Source organism: Caenorhabditis remanei, chromosome V (assembly GCF_010183535.1).
Source record: "Caenorhabditis remanei strain PX506 chromosome V, whole genome shotgun sequence".
NCBI classification, from domain to species: domain Eukaryota; kingdom Metazoa; phylum Nematoda; class Chromadorea; order Rhabditida; family Rhabditidae; genus Caenorhabditis; species Caenorhabditis remanei.
The window spans coordinates 22,371,554-22,390,974 of record NC_071332.1 but is presented as its reverse complement, the minus strand read 5'-3'; the positions used below and the strand labels follow the sequence as shown (position 1 = coordinate 22,390,974).

The window sequence follows — 19,421 nt, the reverse complement described above, 5'->3', positions numbered from 1 at the left end:
GAAAAGTTAACCCTTTTGCCTAAAATAGATCGGATTTGAATATACTTAACGACCCGTAACATTGTTCATTTTCTCTCTTTTTAAAAATCACCAATCCGCTCAAAAAACGATCTCCAGCCCCGCAAATTTATGTTATGGACTTTGATGTCTTTTTTATGGAAAAAGAGGGGCGGGCCTATGATCTTTTTTACCTATAAAATAACCGAGAAGGTTTGAGATTTTCAGAATTCACTGCTCAGCAACCTCCTGCCTCCATAAACTAAAAATGGTGGCAATTGAATTCAAAGTGTCCGAATCTGGAAGGGCGCGACCTGAGAAGAATCCCAAACTCGGTTTTTTCGTTTACCTACTTGGATCTGCTGCTATTATTGGTGGCTTCTTGTTTGGATATGACACATCGGTGGTGTCGGCTGCAATGCTCTATGTACCAGAAGCTCCAGGATTGAAACCTATGGGAACAGTTTGGAAAGAAGTAATTGTTAGTATTACGCCAGGTAAGACACTTCCCAAAGAGATTTTAATTTCAAATTAATTTCCTTTATGGTTCAGGCATGGCCGCTGTTGGTGCATGGTTTTCTGGTGCTGGCTCAGATCGTTATGGCCGAAAACCAATCATAATTGGATCCACCATCATTTTCATTGCTGGAGCAGCAATTTGTGCAGTGGCATGGACCAAAATAGTTATGCTAATTGGAAGAATCTTCTTAGGAGTGGGAATTGGATTCGCTTCCATGGTAGTACCTGTGTATCTCGGAGAAGCGTCACCAACTCATGTCAGAGGTGTTCTTGTATCGGCATTCGCTATGATGATCAGTTTTGGACAAGTCGTCGCTAACGTGATGGGAGGAATCTTCAGTTACTGGGAACCATACACTATTGGATGGCGATTGATGTTTGCATTTGCTGGAATCCCAGCTCTGATTCAATTTGTTTGCTTCATTTTCTTGCCAGAAACCCCAAGATGGCTTTATGAAAATGGGCAGACTGAAAGAGCCAAGCAAGTTTTGGAAAAAATCTATAGTGGAGACGAGGAGTGGATTGAGTATGAACTGGCGGAGATTGAAACATATGCTGAGGAAAGAAAGAAACAAATGGAAGAAGAAAAGAGTAAGTTGCCAGACAGTAGACTATCAGGGTTTTATATTTATTACAGAATCGGGTCCTGTCATCTGGCGTATCCTGAAAACCCCGCATGTCCTGAAAGCTTGTTTCATCGGAAGCATGCTTCAAGCTTTCCAACAATTGGCTGGTATCAACACAATTCTCTACTACACTGCCGATATCATCCGTTCTGCTGGTATCGAAAACTACCATACAATCATTTGGATTTCCGTGATACTCTCCGTCTGTAATCTGATTGGCCCTTTCATTCCAATGACTCTTATTGAAAAACTGGGTCGTAGAAAGTTGTTCCTCTTCTCATGTGCTGGTGTCGTTGTATCCCTTGTGCTCATCGGTGTTTCCTTCTTGCTTGTTGGTAACGATTCCGCACCCAATTTCGAGATGTCTTCTTACTCACTGGCTGGGAGCTATGACCCCACCCACGTAGAAGCGGAATCCTGTCGCATACTCTCCAACTGTGATAGCTGTGTCACCTCCGAACATTGTGGATTTTGTGAGGATTCGGAGACACGCACTGGCTTCTGTCTACCAGTTAATCACAACGATCCTACGCTATACTCATCGACTGGATTGTGTACAAATGGAGTGGATAAGAGCAACTCCAGTTTTCCAAATGGTAAGTCGGGAAATTCCAAAGATGTTTACTAGGTAATGTTATTTACAGCAACCTCTTACATGTGGCAAAAACATCACTGCACTACTTCCTACACGATCCTCCCAATTGTGATGATGGGCCTCTACCTTCTCACATTCTCCTCCGGTTTTACATCATTGCCGTGGGTGCTGAACTCAGAATTCTATCCAATGTGGGCCAGAAGTACATGTGTCTCAATCTCCACACTGTCCAACTGGGTGTTCAACTTGCTCGTCTCACTCACATATTTGTCACTGACACATGCCATCACTAAATATGGTGCATTTTGGTTATACGCTATATTCACTATCATCGCTTTTATTTTTATCTATTTCCTAGTGCCGGAGACTACTGGATATTCTATTGATGAGGTTGGTGGTTTAAAAATGTATTTCTATAAATTTCTCCTTTTTTCAGGTTGAAATGCTGTTCATGAACAAACGTCAACGCAACATTGCCATGCAAATTCGTCAAGCAAAGCTGGAAAATGGCAAAGATAAAGACAAAGAAACCAATAATAACTCATCTAATTCCCTGTCCACTGAGACTATAACAATGTAAATTTTTATCCGGTTCTCAACCTTTCCAAAAAAAACGGGATTCTGTGCTTTAACCCCTCATTTTTATGTGCGTTCCTGTGGAATATCACTCCCAATTTTTAGCCATTTTCGTTGATTTGAATCTCTTCGATTTCTGCACTTTACTCATTTCATATCGAAGTTTCATTATCAATATTTATTTCATTTTCACTGCAGTTTGGAAATAAAATAGTCATGATTTATCAAAGATTTTATGCTTGGAAGCATTGCTTCAACAACTTCTTGCAAAGCAGTCCCAGATAAAACCAACACGCTTGACTCAAAAAATCGGAACAAAACATTTTTATTATCCATTTAATTCTAGCATCAACGCCATCTATAAATTCGTTCTTTTGCGCTGTTAAACTGCACCAACATTTTCGAAAAATCTCTTCCCATGTATTTTATTCTAGTCATACCTATTTTATTTTCATTGTCCAAAGGTTTAGAAGTTCCCGATTTTTTTGAGATAAATATAGATCGAGATCATCCGGACAAGATTTATAAAGCGTTCGAGGAGTTTAAAGTAAAGTGAGTTTGTGGTTTGTTTTAGGCAAATATCTGAAATTTTTTTTATTTAAAGGTACAATAGGAAATACAAAAATGCAGCGGAAAACCAAATAAGAATGCAGAATTTTGTAAAGACGTTTAACAAAGTTGATTTGTAAGTTGGAAAAATTAATCAATGACAAAATAGGTTTGGAAGAAAGTACGATTCTATGACAAACTGTAGCGTTAAAAAATTGATTTCTAATGTATAAATTTTCAAATGTTGACGCTTCCCTCAGCAGTGCGAGACGTAGGAAACGCGTTCAGTCGCAAGATAGCTGGCACTGTGCCAAAAAATACTTGGCTGCGTCCCAAATTCAAATGTTACGTTTATTTGTGTTATCTTTCAATATATACCTATAACCCGTGACGCGCTCGCAACGCGACTCGGAAAAATTCAAATATTTTTGTTGCGGTTTTTATGGCCACTGCTGTGATTTCCAAACTTTTTTATTTATGGCCAATGAAAATTGAGAAATACACCAACTCGTATTTCTTTTTCCAGATTAAATAAAAGATCCGAAGAAAAAGGGCTCACCTCTCAATTCGGTATCAACAAGTTCTCGGATCTCTCCTCCCAAGAGTTCAAACGCAGGCTATTAAGTTCCACACACCAAAACATCACCGGATTTCTGAAAAACTCAAGAAAACTAACGTTCCCCAGAAGACACAAGAGACAAGCTGAGAATAGTGAGGAGCCTCCAAAAGACTTCGATTTGAGAACAGAAACAGTGAATGGGCGGTATATTATTGGAGATGTGAAAGATCAAGGAGAATGTTCCACTTGTTGGGTGTTCGCAGTGACTGCTGTTGTCGAAACTATTTTAGCCCATAGTTTGGGAAGGTTTAAGGTTAGCTTATCATCTCCAACTTCAGCAGCTTACTAATTCCAGTCACTCTCCGAGCAAGAACTCTGTGACTGCGCTACAGATGGAACCCCCGGATGCCGTGGAGGATCACTGCATTGGGGTGTGGAATATATTTTGGGTAAAGGACTAGCCGGAGCGTGGGAGTATCCAGAATATAATCAACAACGAGCCAATAAAAGCGGGATGTGTGAAGCAGCCTCCTCAAAACGCTCATTCCCGCCGAACAAACTTGAATTTTATGACTTGTCGGAAAATCCAGAGTATGAGATGAGAGGAGTGTTGAATTTTTGGAAAAGTCCGGTCGCTGTTTGTAAGTTGAATTGTCTTGTTCACTAATTTGTAGCTTACTGTAACTTGCTACAATATGTATTTGGTTCTTCTCATTTTCACTGTGTTAAAATTTCAGTTTTTCAAGTTGGCACCAGTTTCCGAAACTATAGGTCTGGGGTCTTGACGTACGAGGATGACTGCCGTACCGGTCCGGAAATCCATTGGCATGCAGGTGCTGTAGTGGGATATGGAGAGGATCGGGATCGATATGGAAGGTCTCAAAAATACTGGATAGTGAAGAACTCATGGGGAACTGGTCAATGGGGCGATGATGGATATGTGAAAGTTATAAGAGGACGCAATTGGTGTGACATTGAAAGAGGAGCTGTTGGTGCAAAAATGGCTGATAGTATCCATTCTTAGATTTTGTTTTGTTGGAAAAATAAAGTTTGTTTTATAAGAGATTCATAATTTCAGTATTTTCAGAAAATCATTTATAAGGCAAAAGTTCGAGAAAGGCAATAATTGACACGATTTAAAAGAAACTAACAAAGATCCAGTGTTTTGGAATTCAGGTCCACGAGAATAGAATACCCTTAATTGTCTTCCAGTCATATGAAAAAATTCAAAAAAATTCAAAAAATCCTAGAAAAATGATCTTCGGTTTGGCCTCGACATATATTCTTCAAAAAACAGTAAATAGTACACCCGTTGATTTGATATCTGCTTGAAATCGGATAGAATATAAAAATTGGTTCCTAAAATTGTCGTTTTCCAGGTTCGTATTCGAGTCCAGGATCAAATTGTTCCAATACATATACCTAGAAGTGAACATTTTGATTTTTCGATAATGCCTAACTCACGTAGTCAGTGTTCTTTATCCTCAACTCCGCCGGTGGATTTGTAATCACATAACGCTTCATCGAATCAGGATTATCTTGATCATGTAGCCTATACAATCCGATACAAAGTTGTCCATATCTTCGCAAGGCTATTGTGAACATTGAACCATATGTAGTGTTGTGCTGAAAATTTCAGATTCAAAGGTTATTTCAAAAATAAAGTAACTCGCCCCAACACCTTCGTACGGATTATCAGACAGCGATATCTGCGCAATTCGGCATCTGTCCCTATTTGATAGTGTCTCCGGTGTACTATAGCCACCTCTCAGTCCCGCCCCTTCTGCTAGGATTAGTTCAAGTTCAGGGGTGGCGCCTCCAGTAACCAAGGTCCTGATTAGGGTTAACGCAGAGTCATTGAAATAAGTCTGAAATTTTTTATGTAAGCTGTTTGTAAAAAAAACTTCCTACCGTGCTCATCAAGGAGTCTAGCACTGAAATTGCAAATGCAGTACCACAGGCAAACGGCTGGGTTAGGTACAGCTCTGTGTCTGGGTCGTCATCATCATCTTGGTCGAGGAACTGCACATTAGAGTCATTGACTGGAATAAAACAGCTAAACTTTTTCAGGAGCTACTCAAATCCTGGCATACCTAGCTCAGTAATCATTGGAACATTCGTCCCGAACTTGGCACCTTTTTTCTGCATTGAAATTGGGCTACCCAGCGGACTCCTGTCTCCGGTTTGATGCCGCATTGGAAAGAATCCGAGTGTGTCATCGAATTGCATAGCTTTTATGTTTAGAGAAGCCAGAATCGCCTCTTTATCTGCCAAAGTGGTGTCCTCTGTATTCGGTACTCTGGCGGAGATGATCACACACATATCGCATAGATTTATATTGACTGCGCGAAGATCCGCACGAGAGAGAGGAGAGCCCTGTAACATATAACTCCCAATAAGAAAGCCAGTTCGAACGTCTCAAAACTTACATTTAATATAGAGATTTTTGGTAGATTGTACAACGTCTTCCATTCTTTTCTCAAATATTCCAAGTCTCCGACAATCACGACATGCTTCAACTCATGATAATGGAAGTTGGAAGATCGAAGCGGCATTATGAAATTCCGGAGCCCAATTAATGGAGAATCTTGATCAGCAAATAGACACACAACCACGTGACCATTCAGTACTGTCATTGCGGCTTGATGTCTTTCGAGTACACAGTCTTCCAGATTCCTGCTAGGGCACCAATGGAACATTCCAGTGCTGTCGTACTTCATGTCTTGGAACTAAATTATTCATAATTGAAACTGAGGCAAATCAAGTCTTACAGGAAATACTGAAAGTTTCTGACCCACCTGTTGCTCAAAGTCTTTACTGAAATCAACACCTCGGCCATCTGGTGGTATACTCATAGAATTCCTCCTTCCTCCGGACGAAGGCCTGAAATAAAAAATTTTGAGACGATTCGGGCAAAAAGTGTCCATGAAATAATAAAATCTAGCTGGTAAGCGGTGTACGGTGTGTTCTGTGTCAGTGAGTTGAGTGAAAATGGATGAACAGGTGAGGAAAAATATTGAAAACGACGAGGAAAGGGTGTGTTGTAACATAACATTTAGAAGGAGAAGATGTGAGGTTCCCTTGGGTGGAGTTTGATTCATGGCCAAGGAAAATTATTTAAAATGAACACATTAAAAATTGAACCAAATATCCACCGAAGGAAAACTCACAAGAAGGAAAGAAGCAAAAGGGTGTGAATAAAATTATCATGCATGTTAAAGATCATTTTTGTTTTAATTTGTTTTCCTACCACACTCTATAAGTAAACCATACCATTCTCTACTATTAACTAATACGTTTGAAAAAATTAGATTATTTGTTGTACAAAATTTTGATAACACTTCTAATGGAGGTACACGAAGAAAAAAGGCAACTAGAGGTGTGAAAAATAAAAATCAAATCATATCCAAAAAATCAATCAATAAATAAAAATAAAAATATGTATATCCCTACATGAGTTTTTTGATTTCATACGCAAATCGAAGGGATTTCGTGTTGAGATGAGTATCACTTGTCGAACTGCAACAATGTAAGAGCTGGTTATTTGTCAGATTATTTTCAAAGAGAAACTCGGAAAATCAGAGAAAGAACACATAACAACATAATATAGGACAGGGTAGTTTGAGAAATATCTGAAAACTCGAAGTTGTGGAAGGACGGTGATGAAATGTAATTTATCACTGTCATAAGTATTACTGTGTACAGATAAAGAAAGTTATCAACTACTGAGTATTCTAGATTCAACGTTACTTTGAGCACTAGTACTACTTTAACTGAATCAAGCTGATGATGCCTTGTAGCTGTTTTTTGCTGAATCTCAATTACGCTTAGCTTGACTCTCGCTCCCAAACCTTTTAAAAAAGTTTGTTGAACACCCCGTCTAAGATAATACCTTTGCTGATTGATCATCCTCAGTTGAACCTGTTGTCCCAGGTGTCCCATCGGTCCCATTTGAGTCATTGGCGGTATTGTGGGTTGGAATTGTTGAAGGACCTCAGTGGCCCTAGCTGAAACTTTAAACCAACATTGGACCTGTTCTACAGTGAAAAGAAGAAGGGGGAGGGGGTGCAAGAATGATGGTAAACCGAAAATTGATACATATATAAATATATATATAAAGAAAAGCGAAAAAACTTTGAAACCACAAGTACCACAAAAGCGTGCTGTGTACAAAAATGCATGTTCCAAAAAATAGTTCTAGAAATAGAAAACGTATAAAATCGACTATATCAAAAAAGGGTCGTGAAGGATCGTCGTACAATAATCATGCTATATAGTGATCTAGTTTTATTGGGAAGAATCAACTAGATTCATTACCGTCATTCTGATAGAATAGAGCATCAAAATCCGAGTAGTCTGAAAATGAATAAGAGATAGTTTTCGAGTGCTTATGACACTTTTTGGGTTTTATGGAAGCAGAAACATAGCTGAGGCTATATATAGCTAAACTAAATACTTACCACGTGCTGTTGTGGAGTGTTTCGTGTTTCGCCGGAACAGAGCTACTGAAAAAAATGGATGTCTCTTGAAAGGTGGAAAAGAGAAACTCACAGTTTTTGCACTTGCATTTCTTAATCATCGATACATCTTTAATATCATCATGACATTGTTTACACCAGAAGAATGCTCGCTTCACTTCATCTGCACTTTGAGCAATAAAGAACCCCTGGGTTTGTGGTTGGATGACAATATTTGGGCCAGGGTTGATGGCTATATTACATTCTTTATTTTCTTCATCTTTAAGTTCGATGGCCAGGAGGAGGAGACCAAGACGGTTGAAAAGAAGGCTGGAAATAGTAAAAGTTATAAGAACACCGAAAAGAATACAGGGGTTATTTTGGTTAGATAGAAATCGCAGGAAAGAATGTATGTTAGGTGATTTGATTACTCCCACATGTTTTGGTAATAATTATTTGTGTTGCGTTGTTGAGGGGATGGCAACGCTCAAGTCATGTTAATAGCAACCAAACTTTAGTAGCTGAAGTATAATACTTCAAAATCAGATTAGAAATTTGTCACTTTCAGAGTTCAAAAATAATCAGTGCCGTTTTGATCGGTCCTGAATACTAAAATTTAGTTTAAAACATTGAATAAAGTGCGAGATAAGTATCTCCACACCTGAACAAAAATTTGTGACTTTTTGGTAAAAAAAATTTATTATGTCATTTATTTAGGTGTGTTAGTCAAAAAAGCTGTTAATGAGCACTCTTTCTCTTACTCGACAGCTTCTGGAAACGTCATTCCGACAAATGAATGTGATAGTGTATCGGTGTACATTTCCATGCCGGCACCACACAAGTACAGGTTCAGCCAGTCCGGTGTGGTTTGGGACTATAATCGTTTTGAGGTTTAAATAATAGTTTTTAGGCCATTTTTGTTCTTCTCAATTGACTAGAGACATCTAGACGGATATTTTGAGATGTAAACTCACTTGGCGGCTTCTGGAAAGGACATGTTGACAAACGCGGGACTCAGACTTTCAGTATACATTTCCATTCCAGCCCCACGTAAATAGTCGTTGAGCCAGAGTGGTGTGTGAGGAGACTGCAATACGGATAAAATGGGTTAGTATGGTTAGAGAGAAGTGGAATGGCATTAGGCTCAAGGTTTAGGTTAAGAACATGTACACTTTTCTAGCAGTCTTGTAATTATTTTTCTGCTGAAGTGTCAGATTTCGAAAAGTTAGCAACATATAGTTTTAAACTTATTTTTATCTTGTTAGAACATATACAAACATCTTTTAATCCGTCTCTGATTACTGATTGAAGCATCAACGCATAAATTTTCCAGTCATTATACTTACCGTTTTGAAACTTCTCATCGCAAACAAGTTAGCCATCATTGTTGAAAATCCAGGGGCTAGACAAGATTGAGCAATGAAGCCCAACTTCAACTCTGCTAGACAGATGACGTCATCACCACGTCTCCAATCCCATGACGGAATGTTCAGAAGATATGCTTTATTATGATATTGCATTAGTTGCACGATTACTCGGATATCAGATGAGTAATTTTTTATTGAAATGACACGCATAATATTGGCAGCATCTTCTGCGTCGGGATTGGTACTGTACTTGTTGGCAAGAACTAGGCAGGCATCGGCGTCACCAATCTAGAAAATATTAAAGTAATTTTTTGAAAGATATTGTATCTACAGTTTGCTTTTGAGTTGCAAAGAGTTTTTGGTGAAACAAAACACTCACCTTAACTCTGCTCAAGTCTAGCGAGTCCATGACAGTACCAGTGAAAAACTCGACTTTTGTGAAATGCCTCTTGAACAATCCCTCCAACTCTAAATCCGGCACCACTCTATGCAGAAATACCACTTCCACGTCCACGTCATCTCTGTCTTCATGGAGAAAGTCTTGCAGAAAGTGTGAAACAGAATCATATGTGATATGTCCACACACTACGATGTGTTTCTTTCCATGCTCTCCTTTATATTCACCTCCGTACTTTTGTCGATTTCCTATCAGATCGGCGATTTCGGGTACGTAACTGGCAAACATGGCCTGTAAAACGCATTGAGTTAAAAAAATGTAGTACTGAAAAAAACTTACCAAACCGAACAGAATAAAGAATATCATGAACAGTCGTCCACATAGTGTTGTACAATAAATATCACCATATCCTACTGTCGACATTGTGACCAACACAAAATATACTGAATCTGCGTATGTTATCCGATGCGGATTTATGAATCCTTTGAAAAAATCTCCAGAGTTTTCCAATAAATGCACTAGTCCGGCTCCTGTTAAGCAAACTGCCACGAAAATTGTGACAAGCTGAGTGAGACGAATGGAAGACGAGGTTTTGAGGATGTTCAGATATTGAAGAATGTCGGGCACTGTCATGAGACGCAAAGCACGGAGGAAACGGAACCCTGAAATAAAAAATTTCTGATTATTTTGATGACAAATTTATGTGTATATATGTTGAAAAACTCACCCAACCAGTTCCTTTGCAAATAAATGGCAACAAAACTTGGTGGAATCGTAAAAAAGTCGATCCAACTGTACATCTCCAATAGAAACCACACTTTGTCTGATGCGGCAATGAATCGAATGAAAAAGTAAACAAGAAAAAATATATTGAACCCCAAATCGATTTGTTGAGATGGACTGTCCTGCCATGGTATGCATGTTTCCACTTGGAAATTTTGACTGAAATTTTTGGCAATTCTGAGATATGTTTTGTAGAAATTGAAAAAAATTATCAAGATTATTGAACCGAAAACTTTTGAAATATATTGCTCTCAAGAAAAATTAGAACTTTTAACTTTTTTGAAAACAAATCATTTTCAATTGTTTTCAGATCAAACACTTGAAGATTGGATTATATCAAGATAACTTACAAACTAGCGTCATAAAAATATATAATAAGTGATCCAATTGATAAAATGAACACCAGTAAAACGAGAAATCGTCCCGTCAAACTCTGACCAGATATCAGCTCTCCAGCCCAATCTTTTGCCTGAAAAACGTCAAAATAGATGAACAACTTAATAAAAAAGTGTGTGTGATTTGAAATAGAAAGGTGTAGGCTACGTCAGAAATCACTCATGAGAAAATCAAAAAACTATCAAATTCGAAAATATCTACCGTTTATGGAAAAGTGGTAATTGTAGGATATCCCAACAAAAAAAGTATATCAAATGCTAAAAAAAAATCCAATATAACCACACCTTTCTACTTCAAAAAATCACAATTCAAATCCCATTCATATCCATCATCTACCAAAAAAAAAAGAGAGATCCCGAAAAAATGGAAAAAAAAGAAAAGGTGTGTGGGCGGGGTGGTAAACTGTGAAAGGCTGACATGCCACGTCCTCGATGTTCATTTGAAGACGTTGCAAAGTGGTGTGATATGCAAAAGAATTGCAAAAAGAAAGGTTGGTTGATGACTATGCAAAAATAGAGAAAAAAACGGTACATGCAATACTCACTTGACGACGCACCAAAAACAGTGATTTTAGATATGAACGAAGATAAATTGATGGAAAGTTAATTATCTATGCAATAATTAACATCCAACTATTCCATTTCCCCGTTCATCATCATTATAGTCCAAGAAAAAAGGAAAGGTGAAAATGCATCTACTACAAAAGCCATAAAGGGGGTTTCCAAGTTTGGTTTCCGAGTTTCAGAATTTACACACATCCAAACAGATAGAATCAGAGATGTTTCAGATTGTTGTGTGCCAAAATAAATAAATATACATAAAGATGTTCATAAATAAGAAGAAAAATATATAAAGTCTGAGGTTTTTGACTTGCCCTGCGGTCCCGAATGCTTCTGTAAAGCTGCATCGCTAGAGAGTCCTAAAATAAAAACAAGCTCCGCCCACATTTTCAGTACGTGCCAAAAAATAATGTTTTGGACTGAACAAGAATACAAAAAATTGATGAACATAAAAAATGAATGTAAAAAACTTTCTTGGGAACTTTTTCGGTGAAGGTTTTTTTTCTGATCATCCCAAAACTTGAATAGAACCTACCTCTGTCATCCAGCCCAAATGTTTCTCTTCTTGTTGCTGCTTTAAAAATGGGTCTGCTTCGCCACCTATGTGCTTTGACCCGTTCATATTGATAGCAACCACTTCTGGGGGTGGCACAGGCTCAGGGAACTCTCGTTCTCGTCGCTGACAACATAAATGGGTAACGACGCGCCATATAACAACGAGTATCATCGAAGCACAGAATGTGGTTATGCTGAAATTCAAATAGATGGAATTTGAAACTTTCAGTTGGTTCTGCTGTTATGAACCTAATTGATAGATCTAGAATGCTTGATTGATAAAAGTTTAAAATAAAGTTTATCTGGTGAGTTCCAGATTGTATCTGAGCAACTGCCTGTTTTGTTTTGTTGCAAGAAATACTCACCTGCTTAATAAAAAACACCAATATTTCCTTTCTTCCAAACATTTCCGATCCTCTTCTGTCATTTCCATAAAAACTCGGCTCAGATTACAATTCATCGGGTATCCATATGGTTGATTGAATCCCTTCGACTGCGAAGGCGAGTATATCTCGCCCATCGTGAAGAAGGGATGGGCTGCACGCGGGCAATGCCGGTCTGTAAATTAGGATTTGTTTCATTTTATTTACAAACACTCGATTGGTATAGGAAAGAGATTTACGGTGTGCGGTGGAAGCGACGCTACCATTTTATTGCTAAGTGAAGAAAGGCGGTGAGAAAAAAACCTCATTAACTATGCCTTTTCTTCGGCGCCATTTTCCTCACATTTTCTGCTCATTTTCTCACTAAATGATGTCATTTTCAGTGGAGAATAGGAGGGACCTACTAAAAGTTGTAAAGGAAAAAGATTAGGCAGTCGTCCTACTCTCCGTCCGGCGGACAACGACAACGACAGACGATTGGGGGGACGGCGGAAAAAGAAAAAGTTCTCTCATTCGGGAGAAAAAAGAATGGTGAGGCGGGACCACGGCGAATAAATGAACATAATCGGCCAGTTAGAGCTTTGGGAAATTATGGGAGATGAAGAGACGTAGAGAAAACGAGAATATGAAAAGAAGTTAGTGGAAGATTATTATCACAATTGAAAATGACATAAAGATTACCGAATTATTCAGTCAAGTGCAGGGAGAGTGGAGATATATATTGACATCGACATAGCCCTGTTAAGCAGATAAAAAATGCAGTGCCTACCAGAAATATCTTTAGAAATTGTCAGAAATTAATTTTTTCAGAGAAACAATAATGTTTCTAATAAAAAATTGAATGAAACGTTTTCAAACAATATCAAGTTTTAAACAAAATGCTAAGTATGAAACGTTTAGAAAGGAGGATTAGATACTATGAGGTTAACCAACTGACAGTAAAACTTTCAACCGAAATGTAGAAAATGTCCCAAAAACGAAAAGTGTGAAATTCCTAGAATTTCTTACGACCTTACTAGCTAACTCATCTAAAAACGTGCCACCTAGGATTAGAGACTCGGTTCGGTGGTGTTTTGCAGCTTACAGTTGGAAAAAAACGGCAAAAATATATAAATCCGTGATAAGTAATTCTTGCGAACCGATAATAAGACATAATGGACCAGTTAACACAAAGGAAAAAGAGTAAAAGAAAACGAGGGGAAAAATAAGAAAGAGAAAGAGAGAGAGTGTGTGTGTAACTCTCTTTTTCTTTTTCTCAACCTTTTCAGTGTGAGATCAATACGTTTTCTCTCTTTTCTTTTTCCCCCCGTTGGTCCCTCTCCGCCTTCCTCCGTCTCCTCTCTTTCTGCTGCTCCATCCCATACGTCCGGAGAAGTAGGAGCAGCAGAAGCCCCCCGAACCGATGGGGGGAGGCAATAAGAGAATGTATGTGTAGTTTCTGTCTAGCCACACTCTCTCTCCCTTTCTTTCTCTCTTCCACTAGATCCGTAGCCCTGGAGGCTATGGCATGGCATCGGGGTGGAAGGGACCTCATTGAGAATGTGGGGCTCCCGAGCACACACGGAGCCTGAAATTGGTGTGGTGACAAAGTTTTTTGGAAGAGAGAGAAATAGGACGGGATATATTATTAAGCAAAAATTTGGTTTGGTGAGAAATGTCGTAGCGCCTAGATTGAGCAAATCTTCAAAATCTGTATTGCACGCTGTTTTCGTATTTAAGTATTATGAATAAGTTCAAATTAAGCACAGATATGTAGTTATGAATTTCAGAAATGGGGATTTTCAGAAACAGGCCTATGCACAGGTCTACAGCCAAGGCCTCATCATTGACAAACAATAGAAAGATCAAAGTCTTTCCATGATCAACAATTGACAAACTCGAAAAAAAAAATATGGTTTGAACATCTGGATCATCGAACCAGTTCAAAACAGCCTAAAAACGTTTTTCGTACAATAATTAATTAGAAAACATACATATTGATCGAATGAGATTGGCACAGGTAGATTCGCGCGTACAGAAACACCTACAGACATGGTATGTGGATATTTATACAGACAAATCATAAGTATTATCTATGTAAAACTGTTGACTTTAAAGGTAGTCTTGTATCTTTATCACTACATTTCACGATTTCTCATTTATTTCTTTGGCGTTCTTAGTTGACTGAATGTTAATGGAAATGCCACGCTCGTCAAAGAAAACCCCGAAACTTCAAAAAAGAATCTACAGCTTCTCAGTTATTCTCAGTGAACCATGGCTTCTCTGCGGGGATCAGTGTGTGAGTGTTAGTGTCAAAATACATCGAAACATATTGGATATCGTCGGCTTTCACACAAACATCGGTTTTGAATTTCATATTTTTTCTATCTTCCTTTCTTTTTCTTCATCTCTCTCCAGAATCTATTCCCTCGGACACTACCACTTGATGGGGCTCCCGGTGGGGGGAGGGGCGTTGTCCATCTCCTCGCTCCGTGGGGCTACTGATGAGTTGAAAGGGAAAAGAAAAGAAAGGAAACGGATTAGAGATAAAGGTGATGGATAGTGGCGTCTTCAGAGAAAGAGAGAGAGAGAGACAGGCATGCAAAGACAGAAAGAGAGAGCAGGAACCGGAAAGGATATGAAATATATTTTGGCTTTTTTTGGAAAAAAGAAGGAATGAACACATGTATGGATAGTGTGGGTGGCAGCGAAGGGTCCGATGGGGATTAAGATTCCGGAGGAGAACGAGGCTTTTGGTATTTGTGTTTTTGAAAAAAGTGGCGACTAGGTGAATTGAAATTGAAAATGCTGTTAAACACTGCAAATATACCAGTGTATTGCAACTTTTACCGATTTTCGTTGTTATCTACGCATGTAAAAGTTTCATCATGTATTTTCACTTGCAAAAAAGAAAGAGGCAAGGATAATAAATAATATATAACAACATCAAGGCATCAGAATTCACATGGACGACACATGAACTGTGAAGTGAGGGGTTTTTGATGAATGTAATGTATCGAAGTGCTGATATTCAGGTGGATCAAGTACTTCAGAGACCTTTTATACATTTTCTGCTTTGTAAACCGAGCCTCCTCAACAATCTATCGAAGGTTCTTCACATCTGCAAATGCGGACATTCCATTTAATTAAATTTATGTTCTTGTTGGCTGATAATGAACAAGACTGGAATTTTACACAGACTCCTTTTGCTCAGTGATGAACTGACTTCTGAGCGTCTCGATTTTGGGACGATTCTGAAACCTACATTAGGGAAGGTTATGGAGTCATTATGGAGATATGTGACGTGACATATATCATTGCAAAGCTGAGAAAACGCTGATTCCAAATAAATATTCAGTTTTTGCCCTCGATGTCTGGTACTCGAGAAACACGGAGTCGCCGTTCCGACTCCTAACAAGGCATTACCCTGTTTACGTGCGAAAAATGCAGCGGCACAATACCTCCAGACTGACTCCATGACCTTCCCTAGTCAATCAGTTGTTTTTTTCTAAAATGTTTTTCTTGGCATTTCTGCTCTAATTCTGTACTCAATTAGTACCTACTATCACCACCGGAAACTCAACTTTGATCTGCCTAATGAAGCGGAACACCCCTCGACCTTTCACCAACCTTCTGCCGTCATCAATTTCTGTATCTCTTATCACTTCATATCAATTACCCAAATTTCCCCTCCCCCTCCCGGCGTAAAACCTGTTTTGTCAGTCTCCTAATCAATTTTGCGCCTCGCCTCCCCTTTTCCCCCTAATTTTGTCCAGCAACGAAACGATGATGACTATTTCCACAGAAATCAAACGACAAAAACTCATTTTTTCTAGACGACTCTTGTCTGGTATTTTTTGTCCCGTTTCCTTACCAGAATGTCTCAACCATCTTCATCATTCGATCCAGAAACACCTGAATCTGAATTGGAGGAAAGTTCGAATATTTTGGAAAAGCCGTTGAAAAATGGCAAAAAAGTGTCTGAAGCGAACGGAGAGGCTCATGGACTTGATGATTATATCCAGATGGGAGGGTATGTGCTCTTGGTATGTTTAGCGGCCGAACTACTCATTCTACCTCAAGTTTCTTCAATGTTTTACATGATGTATGCTGGTGGGTTTTTTTAAATTTTCAAGTTGTTCTCGAATGTGTGAATTCCAGTTTTAAATTACAGTAAAAACTGTATTATAAGGGCATGTCGTTTTATTTTTCAACTGCCTTCCTGATAATATCTGGGGTTTTTTGAGAGGCAATAATCACCCTGATTTTAATCAAAATTATGGAAAATGTCCAGGAAAAATGCAAAATTTTATAAAAATTAAAAATTTCAAATTTCAAGACTCCAGCAGTTTTCAGTTTCAAAGTTATATTTGCAAGCGAAAACTAAAACTTCCAACGAATGACTTTATTTTTTAAGGAGCCGCTCCACGAGTCCTATCGTGCGACAACACCGTGTTTGATAGCCAGCTTGAGGGAAAAGAAATCTGTTTTGAAATTGATCGAATCGGGAACTGTTCCCATCCCAACTTCCAATATCAGTTCAAGAGTATAAACGTAGAGGTTATTCAGGATTTATATAGATTAGAAACAACTTTTTTCCGTTTTCAGTACAACTACTTCTGTGACACATCGAAACTGGTCAAAAACTCAATCTCAATTCAAATGATTGGTGTCCTGACTGGGTCCATTGTTTTCGGACAAATTTCTGATTCGTTCGGAAGAAAGATCGGTACACAATTCGCTTCTATTGGAATGTTTATTGGATGGTTGATTGTTGTGCAGAGCAGAAATTTACTTCATTTCACTGTCTCAAGAACGATTCTTGGATTTTTCACCGGCGGAAGTGTTTCGTGAGTTTCTTTTATTTAACATTTTTTGTTCAAGATTTCAACATTCTAGAGTGATCAACGTATTCATCATGGAAAACATTCCGAAAAAGCATAGAATGTGGATTAACATGGCAATCACATGGTCACCAAATATGCCAATCTACTCACTTTTTGCATGGTACTCTTATTTAAACCAGTACTCAAAATAAAAATGTGATTTCAGGATTGCCGGAGACTGGAAAACGTTAGCCTATATAAATGCATTTGTGTGCCTTCCTGGATTTTTCTTCTTCCAATTTTTTATTCATGAGTCACCAAGATGGTTGGTAACGAAAGGAAAGATCAGTGAGGCTGTGCAGGTGAGATGATTTGAATTCTCATTCCTAAACTACAGTAATTGCCATACTTATTCCAACTTTGAGAATGCGTGATTGTCCCACCGAGAAAGTTTTGAAAAGATCATACAGATCAAAAGTAGAACTTCATTTTTGTAATTGACAAATTTTTTGTACAGACACTTCATAGAGAGTTATGGTTATTTTAAGATGACATCCCAAAATCGCACACTGGTCGACTTGAGAGAGAAATCACTTTTTCGATACGTAACTTGCTAGGGAGGGCCAGTACAAAAAAGTTTGTCAACTACGAAAATGGAGCTCTACCTTTGATCTGTATGATCCATTAAAAAACTTTCTTGGTGGGACAATTAGTCATACCGTAACAATCAGTCAGACCGTAACATTCTCAAAGTTTTACATTTTCAACTGAAAACTAACCAAGATGTTAGAATTATGGTCATTACTGTATTTTTCCTATATCCTCAACCATCGCTCTTATAGGTTCTAAAACGCCAACTCAAAACGTCCAATCAACTTCACCTGATTCATGAAGACTTGGAAGACAACTTGAATATGGAATACGCTGTATTTTCAATGTGTTTTAAAACATGAATTCACAAAAAATTATTTCAGAAAACCGTAAAGCAAAACACTCGGAAAACCAAATTCTCTTACTACCATTTGTTTGTCACTCCGAGATTAGCAATGACTACTGCGGCGCTTGCTTATAGTTAGTAAGTCCTCTAGTTACCGTAACTTCTCTCATCCCACGTTGAGGCCCAGGCTATCTATACGAACACGCTCTAACGAGAAACTACGTGGAAATGAAAATATTTTTACGTATCTTAAAATTTTCTGTAGGAAAATAGATTCTAATGTTCCCCGCCACGTATTGCGGACCATGGCTTTTTCAGAGCGCGTTTGCATAGGTAGCATGAGCTTCAATGTGTCATGATGTCATCCATCTAAACTAATTTTTTAACTTTCAGCTGGGCAACATCTATAATCAACTATGGTGTTCTATTCAATATGGAGAAGCTATCTGGTTCGATATACTGGAATTCTGTGTGGACCGGACTGATGAGATATGCATGTAACTTATCATTTGGTTGGGCGGATTTGAAGTTCAAGAGAATCGGAAGAAAATTCATTCATACCAGCGGATTGGTCATTATTTTTATCTCGTTGAGTGTTGTGGTGGCTTGCTATGCTCTTCGTGAGTTGTGGGATCCCCAAGGTCCAAAATTAATCTTTTCTATTCAGACATGAACCATGAAATGAAGGATGTCATCAGAATATCGATTCTATTGGCAAGTTCGATGACGTCCCAGGTGAGAATACTCGGGAAGTCTCATTGGAATATATTGGTTTCAGATTTATATCGCAGATGGAATAGTGGCAAATGAATTGTTCCCAACGCCTATTCGCACAATCGGATACTCTTTTATACAGACATGGAATCGAGTTGGTGTAGTGTGTTCTCCGTTTATTTTTTATCTGGTAAGTGCCAAAAAACTGACTTTAAGTAGCACCACATGTTTTCAGGCAGACTACTGGTTAGCTCTCCCATTTTGTTGCATGATTTTCTTCTCACTAATAGATACCTTCTCATTCGAGTGTCTATTACCTGAAACTAAAGGAAGACATCTTGTGGAACATATGCCACCACGTCACGAATGGTGGTTTGGTGCTGGAAAAGTTGACAAGATAGTAGAGGAAGAGGAGGACGTTGAAGAAGAGTTAAGGCCGTTGGAAGCTTAAACTTTAGTTTTAAAAAATTTTTTTCCTGTAAAATTCCTGACAATAAAAATGTGTTTTTTTTTCATGTTTCCTTTTCTCAGCGCACATATAATTAATTTGGCATTTTCGATACTTTTATGAAAGCTTATTTTCTTATCTATTCGAAATTGATATCAAATTTTCAAATAAGAGACTCTCGACGTCTTCTAATTTATT

At 38.3% G+C, this 19,421-nt stretch overlaps 4 protein-coding genes across 4 annotated transcripts; 3 read left to right on the top strand and 1 right to left on the bottom strand.

Annotated features, from left to right (window-relative positions):
- Nucleotides 1-265: 265 nt before the first annotated feature.
- On the top strand, nt 266-2,317 carry GCK72_022036 (uncharacterized protein; the record flags this gene model as incomplete). Its single annotated transcript, XM_053734617.1, has 5 exons — nt 266-494; nt 550-1,107; nt 1,154-1,738; nt 1,787-2,127; nt 2,174-2,317. The coding sequence occupies 5 exons, from the start codon at nt 266-268 to the stop codon at nt 2,315-2,317; spliced, it is 1,857 nt and encodes a 618-aa protein (XP_053583530.1).
- Nucleotides 2,318-2,731: 414 nt separating this feature from the next.
- On the top strand, nt 2,732-4,445 carry GCK72_022035 (uncharacterized protein; the record flags this gene model as incomplete). Its single annotated transcript, XM_003094298.2, has 5 exons — nt 2,732-2,865; nt 2,918-2,998; nt 3,389-3,734; nt 3,777-4,062; nt 4,159-4,445. The coding sequence occupies 5 exons, from the start codon at nt 2,732-2,734 to the stop codon at nt 4,443-4,445; spliced, it is 1,134 nt and encodes a 377-aa protein (XP_003094346.2).
- Nucleotides 4,446-4,780: 335 nt separating this feature from the next.
- Nucleotides 4,781-12,456, bottom strand: GCK72_022034 (uncharacterized protein; the record flags this gene model as incomplete). Its single annotated transcript, XM_053734616.1, has 19 exons — nt 4,781-4,843; nt 4,886-5,047; nt 5,095-5,289; nt 5,333-5,463; nt 5,515-5,797; nt 5,851-6,150; nt 6,220-6,304; nt 7,314-7,428; nt 7,739-7,777; nt 7,882-7,926; nt 7,973-8,208; nt 8,853-8,965; nt 9,225-9,533; nt 9,625-9,933; nt 9,982-10,304; nt 10,370-10,584; nt 10,776-10,894; nt 11,917-12,130; nt 12,302-12,456. The coding sequence occupies 19 exons, from the start codon at nt 12,454-12,456 to the stop codon at nt 4,781-4,783; spliced, it is 3,411 nt and encodes a 1,136-aa protein (XP_053583529.1).
- A 3,720-nt stretch (nt 12,457-16,176) lies between these two features.
- GCK72_022033 (uncharacterized protein) lies at nt 16,177-19,226 on the top strand (the record flags this gene model as incomplete). The annotated part of the gene is made up of 11 exons (XM_053734615.1): nt 16,177-16,411; nt 16,716-16,858; nt 16,907-17,148; nt 17,198-17,305; nt 17,351-17,486; nt 17,967-18,050; nt 18,099-18,199; nt 18,455-18,681; nt 18,729-18,796; nt 18,840-18,965; nt 19,011-19,226. 11 exons carry the CDS (start codon nt 16,177-16,179, stop codon nt 19,224-19,226), a joined length of 1,686 nt encoding a protein of 561 aa, XP_053583528.1.
- Nucleotides 19,227-19,421: the final 195 nt, after the last annotated feature.